Source organism: Atta colombica, unplaced genomic scaffold, assembly GCF_001594045.1.
Source record: "Atta colombica isolate Treedump-2 unplaced genomic scaffold, Acol1.0 scaffold52, whole genome shotgun sequence".
Lineage (NCBI taxonomy): Eukaryota > Metazoa > Arthropoda > Insecta > Hymenoptera > Formicidae > Atta > Atta colombica.
In genome coordinates, this window is record NW_017259542.1 from 1,230,205 (window position 1) to 1,241,736 (window position 11,532).

At 33.7% G+C, this 11,532-nt stretch overlaps 1 protein-coding gene across 4 annotated transcripts; it reads right to left on the minus strand.

The window, feature by feature from the left end:
- Positions 1–1,802: 1,802 nt before the first annotated feature.
- On the minus strand, positions 1,803–10,568 carry LOC108691781 (mothers against decapentaplegic homolog 4). Of its 4 annotated transcripts, none has more exons than XM_018199682.1 (12): positions 10,141–10,568; positions 9,236–9,445; positions 8,761–8,909; positions 7,256–7,535; positions 6,670–6,921; positions 4,870–5,007; positions 4,346–4,540; positions 4,016–4,189; positions 3,343–3,597; positions 2,995–3,276; positions 2,721–2,851; positions 1,803–2,408 (listed from the first exon to the last, which is right to left on the minus strand). In XM_018199682.1, the coding sequence occupies exons 2-12, from the start codon at positions 9,300–9,302 to the stop codon at positions 2,328–2,330; spliced, it is 2,004 nt and encodes a 667-aa protein (XP_018055171.1). In that variant the 5' UTR covers positions 9,303–9,445; positions 10,141–10,568; the 3' UTR covers positions 1,803–2,327. The 4 variants fall into 4 exon arrangements, with proteins under 4 accessions (XP_018055171.1, XP_018055170.1, XP_018055169.1 ...); XM_018199681.1 differs by having other exon boundaries at positions 4,346–4,537; positions 6,670–6,936; XM_018199680.1 differs by having other exon boundaries at positions 6,670–6,936.
- Positions 10,569–11,532: the final 964 nt, after the last annotated feature.

Genomic DNA, 11,532 nt, shown 5'->3' on the forward strand with positions numbered 1-11,532 from the left:
TCTATATAATATATATATATAAACTGTGATAAATATATTTTCTAATTGTAAGTATGATCTTTTCACAACTCAAAAAAATGTGTGATATCACGATATTTCTTCCATGCGAATTTAAATACAAAAAGTTTATTCTTGCGAAAGATTATAACTGTGTGTATGCGTGAGTGATTCTTATAAACTATCTATGCTTGCTACTTGGCAGAAATGTATTACTGTGTCTTTAGAGAAAATTTCCCTACTGTATACATGTGCATAAAGATAATTCTTATATCCTAGGATTCTTACGTCTTCAGATCTCTAAATCCTCAGACTTCAAGATTCCTGTATTCTGAGATCCTTGGTGTCTCAAATCTTTAGATTCCTAGATTCTTGAACGTTTATGTCAAAGTTCACGGATCTAATTACTAAATTTCATCAGAAAACTGAAAATCAACATCAATGTTTCCAGTCCTGCAATTAATAAACTTTAAAAATTATATATAAATTCATCATTCTTTTCTTGAGAATTTAACAAAGTTTTAATATAACATAAAATAGTTTTAAGAATAAATCAAATTATTTAATCAAGAAGTATAAAAGCCAATGCTAGTTCAAATTGTAATTTGAATTAATGTTGGCTTTTATGCTTCTTGATTAAATAATTTAACTGTAATATATTCTTTTATCTCCATGTTCGCAAATTCAGGAATCCAAAAAAATAAGACTCTTCTTGTCCGATATAATTGTTGAGCTTAACATTTGCAGTAAGTAATAAATGTAGACAGTAGAGTTCAGTTATCTTATAAAGCTAATCTCAAAGAACAGGGTCGTGACTATGTAATGGTTCCGAAACTGGTATCACTGTGAGCTTAACGGACTGCGCGTCACCGAGAAAATTTCTCCATCGTGCGTCTAGCAAAATAGAAGACTGTAATTCTATTTTCTTCTGTTCCTCTCTTGGAGACGCGTCATGTCGCCTCTCTCCGTAAAAAATTACATCTCGTAAATAAAAATAACGTTTCTTTCACTTTTGTACGTTGGTAGTAGTGCAAGGCCGTGGCACATATTTTATCCTATAGCAGGGGTTCTCAAACCAGTAAAAAATCAAAGCGAAGAGGAGAATAAAAAGGGGAACAATGCTTTTTTTTCTTATCGAAACTCAGCAACATTATCGGATCTCTAAAATTGAACTTTTAATTAAAATCTTTTCCCAATATATAATTTGACTTAATTAATTTTTTTAAGTATATTTTTATCAGATTACATATTATAGATAAAACGGATTAAATATCCATACGTTTAAATTCAAGATGTATACAATAAAAAATGCAGGTTTTGGATTTGAAAAATTAGGATGATTTTGTGGTTCGAGACATAAAGTATAAACATTATAATATTATCACAAAGAACAATATTAAAATAAAACAACTTGAATTTTTTCAGTATGGAAGATCTATAATAAAAATACTATAAACATAATATATCCAAGAAAAAATGTTTTATATATAATTATCTAAAAATATATATAATTTTATATAAAATATTTTTTCCCGGTATATATAAGAAATACATATATGAAAAATGCTTTTCGATTCTTCTATATGATCATTACAGCCAAGAAATAACACTAAAAAGAATAAAACACCAAATTATGTTTTGCTCGCAATGAATATTACATAAACTATTAAATAAAGTTTCACGCTGTATATAAAAAAATTAATAAACAGCTTTTGGTTTAATAATTTCCATCGATATTTTTCTCACTTATTTACAAAAAAATTCTGGAACATAATAATAAAAATAATTAAAAGATCCTCCAATTATAACTTGACATGTAAATTTCAATATAATACTAAATCATTTCTGTATTATACGTGATAACTAATGCGCGCGTATGTTTTTCCCTTCTTCTCTTCGATTGTCTAACAAAAATTATTTGCAAATAAAAAAATAGAAATGAGTTACATTATGTACACTCTATGATAAAAAAAATATGCACATGCAAAATGTATAGAATTTTAGATTATATAGCTAATTTTATCTACCATCTGCAACATGGACATCGAAAAGTTTGGGAACCCCTGTCCTACACAGTTATTATATCACGAGTCATTAAATATATAAATAGCTTCCGCAAGAAGCATCTCTTCCCCGAGTTCCCCAGCCGAATTTCGCGTTTCAATCGTTTGATCATACGTCTGATGAATTTGGTCCATCCGGTGTGTTCACTCGTGTTCTCAAGCCGAAATTACTTGTATGATTGTTTAAACGACGTATGTTAAGCACTCGACTTTAGCAACAAGATAGTGATACTCTTTTTATATCTCTCATAACTCGAATTGATGGAATTATTCGATTGCTCGTGGTCCATCGATGGGCATTGTGTGCAACACTTCATCCAGCAATTGAAGCGCTCTGTGTAAATGCACCTGGAAAATAAATGAAATAACAATATTGAAAATAGAATATTACAAGATATGTAAAATGATATAACAATTGATAAATTAATATAAAATAAATGGTAATTTGATTCTGATTTAAATGTATAACCTTTCATACATTTATTTTTAAATTTAAAAATGTAGGCAAAAATTTAATAAATTCCTAAAATATACATTACACTTTACAGATAATATATATTGTACTTTTTTTATTTATTAAATCGTATTAGTTTTTGCATTTTCTTTTAAAAAAAGAATTTCTGGTTAAAGAGATTCGCAAAGTAAAATTACGAAATGTACCTCAATCCAGCATGGTGTTTCTTTTATACTTTGTCGCGGATAATCTGGACCCCATCCCTTAACAAAACTCAAACGCAGGATACAAAGTCTACGTAAATCGTCGACTCCAATCCCTGCAGCCGCGCTGAGACCTGAATAATAATTGTGTTTTATACACTATTGTGAGTGTATTCAAATGTATTTTCTTAATAAAATGTATTTTTATGTGCTAAACTATATTTATAATTGAATTAAGTTATTAAAAATAAGTTATTGATAGATGCTCGATTCTTACTTTTGGTGATAGGTGCTCCATGGGTGAGATGGCCTGCAACAGCTGCAGCTTGCGCTGCTGCGGCGGCTTGAGCGGTAGCGGCTTGGCCTCGCATCTGTTTGTGGCACTGCCTTAAATCGAAGACTTTAATGTACGCCGAGGGATATATTTTATGTACTGCGTCACCAGGTGCCCGGCCTGCTTCTCTATCCAAATAGTAAGACTGTACAAAGACGCTGTGTTCGCTTTGGCATCTTAACCATACATCACCTTCACCTCTCAAATCCAATACAACACCCTTCCCTAAAATATTTTGTTTTAATCAAGGATTTATATTTTCTAGAAAACTCTTAATTGAATTATAATTACCTATATGAAGACGTGCCCGTTCGCTCTGTTCTGTTCTGTGCACATTACTCAAAGCACCTAAGCAGAACCTGTTTCCACCACTAGGATCTACATAGCCATCCACGGTGACTGTGGGACAACCACTACTGACTTTGAACGTTTCTCCGACTTGGATGTCTAATTCGAAATAACCAACGGAACACCAATATTCTGGTGCTGGTTGCGTAGAGAGCAATCCTCCAATGTTTCCACTGACATCATTTCCATGGCCTCCCCCTATTTCATTGAAGTATTAGATTCAATGTAAAGTTATGTTGCTAAGTTACAAAGTTTAGAAAACAAGAAAGAATAACTCATTATTGTAATAACCATAATAATAAATTAAAATCAATCATATAAAAGATTATATAAAGAGTTAAATGAGCACATAAAATAATTAAGATTAATTATTACTGAACTGTCTTTAACAATTAATTATTAATTTGCGGTCTGAATGAAGACTAAAATGAAATTAAAACTGATTATGTGTTTTGAGACATTTTGTCATTAAGTGTGTCATTAAGTGTATCTTATTATATTAGATTAGTCTCAACATTCATTTTGTGTGTTCATTTAAGGCCTTTCATATAATTAAAAAAAAAAAATGATTTGTCTAAAAAGGAAATTTTTCTTTGGCTTAATGTAATTAACTTACAATATGATGTCGTATGAAGATGTCGAGGGTCTGGTGGTTGCATACTTTGAGTATATGTGAGAGTATTGGCCCCAGTCCATTGTGGCGCACCGGAATTGTACGGGGCTGTACCCACCGGAAAACCGTTTGGATGGTGAAGATGAACAGGCGACACAGGAGAACTTTGCCCTTCACCTATTCAATCCAATGGAAATAAATTCATATATTAAGAATGTTAAAGTACTTTTGTGTTAAAAATGCTAAAAGGGAAATTTAGATCCTTGGGATTTGCATTTAGTAGAATATAGTCTTTTGCTAGTCTAAATAAAATATTTGTAAAAAATTTGTTACCCAGAGAAGCCGCTAATGCGTCGACTGTAGGGGGTTGATTGATATCCTGCGGGGGTGTTGTAGTATTGTAGAACGTGTCGGCGGTTGATTGTCCTTGCGCGGGATTTAGAATCTGCGCACCGGACGTTCCGCTTGATGCTGAATTCAGCGACTGTTGCTGGCTACCTACGGTGTGACTCATTGGATGTACTACTGCTGTAAAATCAAAATTCATACACGATGCAGGCAACATAAAATATTAAAACGCAACGAACATGGCCCTCGCTATCGTTGCTCTGAAACTATCTTGCGTTTTCTATAACTGAATAAATTCAGAGATTGTCTTTCGCACTCACACAATTGCTTCGTAATTATTCCATTTTTTATGAAGCACAATTTTTATGAAATGCGATTTAATTTGAGAAACTCTGATTCGATTTTAAGAATCATGAAAAATGCACACTGGCAACATTGAGCGATGGCTAATCAGCGACATATAATTGAAAGCTCCTTAAATAAATAGCTGTGTACAATAAAATACGTACGATGATGCATATTACGGCTTGCCGAGTGATGAGGCGTGGGTATCCAGGTTTGTCTGGGGCAATTATTGTCGTCCAGTTTAGCATGGGGATTACCATTATTTCCGCCCCCACCGGCGCTAAACATACCCTCAGTACTAGCTGTGCCGAACAATCAGAAGGAAAAGAAAACAATGAAGCCAAAACAAAAATTATATTACGCAACAAAGGAGAAATTTGCGAAGCATATTCTTGCCTGCTAAATCTACATTCGATAGCAATAAACGAAAGCGGCTGGCTCGTTAGCGCAATCATTTTAATAATTAACAATCATATCGAGCGCGTCAAATTCAATAGCATGTATATTTTTAGCACAGTTGGATGGTACCTGCATAAATTTTCCTGAAACGTAACCATCACATGCCAAATTTGTGACTTGTTTAATGACTTATTAACATTCTTATATTTAGATAAAAAGATGCGTCCACGTGTTAATGTGAGTAAATATTGACAATAATAGAAGCAGCTCCGACTCTGTCCTTGAATAATTTCAACAGATTTTAACCAACGGTTCTCTTTTGTTACAAAGTTATCAACAAAAAAAGTTTTTAAAAAAATAACGATTTATTCCTACTTTATACAATATTAAAAGCTATTCTATATCCTTTCTTGCTTACATATAATATAATATAATGACTTTTTACGCAAAGCAGCTCTCATCCTATCTTTTCCCCCCTCCATGCTTTAACAATAACGAAAAGTTTGAAAAAATAATATTTTATTTTTATTCTACACACACACACACACACACACACACACACACACACACACACACACACACAAAATACTATGTGAAATATAGGATACTTAATAATAATAAATCATCACTTGTACTAATACATTAAGAAGTAGCTGTACGCTTACAATTTGAAGAAATTGCCTAAGGCCGGAATCAGACTATTCCGGCCAAAGATTGCGCGATAAAAATTTGTAAATACAAACGATACTCACCAAAATAAATGAGCAATGTAATCATGTCGAATAGTACATTAGGAATTCCTAGACAGGGAGGGGAATGAGGCAAAAAGTCGCATGGAAAGTCGAAACCAATACGAACTTGTTTAAAGGAATGAATTTGTTTGTAAAATAGTGAATTTATTTGTAAAGTAGTGAATTTGTGTTTTTAAAGCAGTGATTTAGTGTTTCTACAAAGTTATTTTTAAAAACAAAAAAGGGAATCGTTTCGCATAGGAATCGTATGCTTCCGAGGAGGGGGAAGGGGATGAATTGGAACATTTTTCAGAAATACTCAGAAATATTCGAAAAGTTTAATGGTATATAACAACCTAACCCTAACCCAACCATGTATATATTAAACTATTTTGTTATGTATTAAACTATTATACTTTCATTTACATTTAATGGGTATGTATCTAATGGTACATGGTTGGGTTAGGGTTAAGTTATTATATACCCATTAAATGTAAATAAAAATATAAAATAGTATTTAATATTGTATATGTACAAGAAATAAAACGTAATTTTTAAAACTTTTTTTGTTAATAACTTTTTAACGAAGGATGAGCGACTAAAATCTGTTGGAAGTTACAAGATCATGATCTTGACAACATATATCAAGTCAAAATCATCGAAGTTACTTCTATTATTGTCAATATTCAGTATTACCGATTCGTCAAGATACATTACTATCTAGTCACCAAACATTAATTACAAACAGACACTGTATAAAGCCAATTGATAAAAATTTTTGATAAAGTGGAAGTTTCACAAAATGAAAAGATACAATAGCAACATTCAACTTACTTGAGTTGGGCGGTGGTAAACCTGGAATAAAGCTTTGCTGAGCTTGTTGTGCATTGTTCGAGGCGGTTGACTGAGCCGGCGGATGATGCTGAATCGTTTGATTCATTTCGCCGTCCACGTCCATCGCGGATCCGACCGCGGCAGCGGCTGCCGCAGCAGCCGTGCCACCGCCGCCGACTGTATATTCGTCCTTAACTAGTCTTCCACCGGGACCGACACCCACACCAGATTGCAATGTCAGGCCGGATAGGTCTGTAAAGAACGGGTCTGTGCGGGGGAAACCAACCCATTCCATCAAGACACCAAGAAGACCACAACAATCAATGATTTTTTTTCGCTCTAATATTCTTTTGTTAACCCCAGGATGCACAATTTATACTTATTTCGTTGAATAATTACAATCGGGAATGATAGAATTAAGCTTAATCGAGCGTTTTCCATGACAATAATAAAGGCAAAAATAAAAAAAGAAAAAGAAAGAGAAATTAAAGTTGTAAAAAAAAAGAAGTATCATATGCATACATAAAATACAAATACTGTGTTAAAAATAAAGTCTAATAAAGCAAGATTACATATTGCAACATACCTATGCCCGGAGATACCACTCGCTCATAGTGGTAGGGATTCACGCATACGGAATCGCATTTCAAATCAAAAGCAAACTGACAGTATTTCACATGTTTCAGTTCATTTTTGTGCAAATCCGGCCATCTCCAAATGCGAGCGTAGATCACATGAGGAAAACCTTTTCGTCCTGCTACTTGTAACCTACCATCCAAAGTTCTTTGGATGGTGACACATTTGCTTGGATGTGCACCATTAGTAGTTATCGCAGTGATCAAACTATCTAATTCGTCACGTTTCTCCTGTTGAACAAATTGTACGTAAATTAATCTTTATAAGTAAACATCGGATTCTTATACAATTTCATACTTTTTTAGAAAGCAGATTGAAAAGTAATATAAAAATAGAAATTTATTATTTCTCATTATTTTTTAATTCTCATTAAAAAAGCATTCTAAAAATGCATATTTATTTCTGCATATTTGCATATTTGTGTAAATTTCCATATTTTATGCTGCAAAAAAATTTAATATTTATTTATAAATATTGCCTTCTGTTATTCACTGGATACTACATACGTGGGTCGTTTGATAAGTTTAGTAAATTTCCATGAAATGGCGCTACAATCCATTTGATGACGCGATATCTCGAAAGATCCACTCTTCGAACCTTTTCAGGTCAAATTTCAGCCAGAAAGGACGCATAGTTCATGTTTGGTAGTCATTTGAAGTAAGCTGTCTCAAAGTCTGCAAAATACTCATTGACGACGACAATGACTTCCTCATTTGACGAGAATTTCTTCTCACCGAGTCAAGTTTTTAAGTTTGGGAACAGAAAGAAGTCACACGGGGCTAAATCCGGAGAATAGGATGAATGAGGAATCAATTCATAATCCAATTCGTAGTTTGTCATTGCAACGGTCGACTTGTGGGACGGCGCGTTGTCTTGATAAGCACTTTTTTGCGCGTCAATCTCGCTTCAAATGACTACCAAACGTGACTACCAAACTATGCATCCTTTCTGGTTGAAATTTGGCCTGAAGGATTCGAAGAGTGGATCTTTCGAGATGTCGCGTCATCAAATGGATTGTAGCGCCATTTCATGGAAATTTACCAAACTTATCAAACACCCATCTACTAAAGATTTATAATATACGTAACTATAGATTTTTAGTATTCCCAGTAAATAATGTAGCCACAGTTTCGAAATATAACAGAAAAGCTACAAACAGAAAAGCTACTGTCGAATGACAACCATAAAATAAAAATGACAATTACTATTTTCACAAAATAAATTCATTTGACGCTTGCAACGCTCATGGAATCATTTCATTCTTGTTGTGTCTATCAAATGTTAAACAAGGACAAAATAATATTCGCGAGTATTGTGAGCGTCAAATGGAACGTATTCTATGAAATAAGACAATAGAAAATAATTAAAAAATTAGTAAAAATAAAGATATTAGTATAATAGAAGATTTGTTTTAAAACAATATTAATGACATAGAGATATGCATGTGGGATTTACTTTGAGTTTCTTCACAAGAGATTCAATTGCTCGTTTGCTGAAGCCTTCGCTTTCACCACCTTGACGATGACACATCAACGAATGCACAATGCTTAAGCAGGCATCTGCGCTGGTTGGAGCGCTAGGCGCTATTCCAGTCATCTCTCTCACTGCATTTAAAAAAACAAGAGTCAAGAATAAATTAGCAAAATCAATAAAATTCTTTATTTTATTTTAATAATTTAAAATACAATAATCTCATTTTAAACATATCTTTTTCCAAATAGTGTATATGAAATAAAATTATTAAAACTGAAATCAAAATTAAAGATATTAAAAATTTAACTTAATCTTTAATCAATTAATTTTATTCTAGCTGATTAGTTATTAAATATAAATTCCTCGAGACACAAATAAAATATTAATGATAAGAGATAATGATCAATACAAGTATCACATTCAAATATACTATAATGATTATCACTGCGATATTTACACTCTGGATTTGATTGCATGGGGGGCGAGGGATACAAATGACTTCCCCCGCCCGCCAATCCAACCATCTCGGTGAAAGCCGTGGTGGACAATGTCGCGTTCCTTCCCACAAATCACTGGTTTTTCCTTTGGACTTGGTACAGTCCAATCTTTCACATTCTACCATCTAGTGATTTGTGTCCATATACCATGTATCATAACAGTTGCTTTTCTGTAAATAATATTAGTTATATTTTTTTATGAAAACACTATATCCATGCTTTATATCTCAATCATAGTCTTATGCTTGTTTCTATCAATGTAACTTAATTTTAATCTTAGTCCGACTTATTCTTTATCTTTGTCTAATTCTTAGAATTAGAGAAAGATAAAAAATAAGTTGAACAGCGATTAAATTACATTACTAGAAATCAACAGTAAGATGTTAATTCATTTTATTTGTCGTACAACAAAATTTTTCAAATAAATTAATTATAGGAAAGTCTTTAAGTTCTTTAATCTCCAAAAATTTTCTATGTTTTATGCCAATTAATATGCTTAAAAAATATGCCGACAAATAAAATAATACAAAAAAAGACTACAGATAAAGACAATAATTACTCCACTCTGAAATAGTAGATATGAAAAAAAAAACAAATTCGTTTAGCTAATATCAACAAATTAGGCCATATAAGTTCAATGAATTATCTATTCTTGATCCAATGTCTCCAATAATCGCTAACAATTGTCGCCGATAACATATCAAGAGCAAACCAGCCTTTGTTTATCTAACATCAACTATGGCATTTCAATATCCGTCAACAATTTATTAATATATCGAATATATGTGTAACGATAAGAATTATCGAAATTGTTCGCTTAAATTCATTCCAGCAAAACGGCTGAAGGCAATGCGACGGAACTTACGTCCGGGCAGCAGGACAAGGCCGAGCAGCGGTCGACGAGAGGTCAGGATGATACACGCGGGCAGCATGCACGAGAGATCATTCACGGGATAATTTTTCGCGCTCACACTCCGAAATGAACGTCGACGGCGACGGGTGACGCGCGATGACAGCTGCGCACGGGAAGACGCTCGTTGCAATGTCGGTGGCCGAGCGTCGTCGTCGTCGTTGTCGTCGTCGAGCGGACACGGCGTGTGACGGCGTGGCGCGGCACAATTTGGCGCAGCACGACGACACTTCTTACTCACAGATTAATCGCCGGGCGCAACGCGCGCGGTTACACCGGTAGAGTGCAGGATTTACTCGCGACGGATCGCCGAGCGTTGCTCTGTCGCATAGGTTAGCACATCAATAATACATATCCGCGGGGCGCGGATGATGTCGCCGTGAACAGTCAAGTCGACAGTGCGGCCAAGATCAGTTGAGAATGCCGCGATTCTCAAGGTAGATTCATACTACGAATTGCACGAACGCTGCGATTGGCAGCTCTGCTCGAGCGCTCCTTCTCTGGTCTCATTGGAAACTGCGAGTTGGACCTGAATGGAGAGAAGAAATCTGTGAGGGCCGGTTTCACTAACGTCGATTAAGTTTAATCTTGATTAACTGTCAACAGCAATTGGTCGATTCTATTAAACAGAAAACACGATTGATCAGTCAACGGCCGATATGCCTAACTGGCATTGGTGAAACTGACCCTGAGAGAATTTGTTGGTTTTTTTTGCGTTTTTTATGCTAGTTGCACTTTCGGCACTTAAAATAAGATAGATATATATTCCTGCTTGCGAAAGGAAGTAGAAAGAAAAAATAAAGTGAAAAAGTGCAATTTATGAACGCTGAGCAGATGTTGCTAAATTAAGATTTGTATTAAACAAAATGTATAGCATCAAAAAAATCAACGTGTAGGATTTCAAAGGTCGTCAGACGAGTTATTTATAATTGGTTACTGTTTTCAATTTCATTTGGACTTTAATCTGAAAAATAGCATGTTACTTAATAAAAATATAATTTTACTGCAAAAATGTCAACATTAGAGTATATAATATTAACTTCTAAATTCTAATTTAGAATATATCTATATGTTGTATTTTACATTACATACATGACGTAATTAAATGACAATTTTCTATTATTATTCTTATGAAAAATAGCAACTAATAAAATAAATCCTTAGAATATGTAATACCATATTATTGTATAATTTATTGTTTTAATCTTACATAATCATAAAAAGACGATTTAAAAAATATGGCATGTTTTATGTCTTTTAGTTTAAAGAAAAGTTTATCAAATGGGGGTGTAACTCAGTGGTAGAGTGTCTGCTTCGCATGCTGAAAGTCCTGGGTTCAAATCCCAG

What these genes read in the sequence shown, in the direction of transcription:
- LOC108691781 (XM_018199680.1), bottom strand. Translation starts at nt 9,302, where the DNA reads ATGGTTGGATTGGCGGGCGGGGGAAGTCATTTGTATCCCTCGCCCCCC. An exon ending in TTTACCACCGCCCAACTCAA is followed by an intron (nt 5,008 to 6,669) that starts GTAAGTTGAATG and finishes TGTTCGGCACAG; the next exon opens with CTAGTACTGAGGGTATGTTT. An exon ending in TCTTCATACGACATCATATT is followed by an intron (nt 3,598 to 4,015) that starts GTAAGTTAATTA and finishes TCAATGAAATAG; the next exon opens with GGGGAGGCCATGGAAATGAT.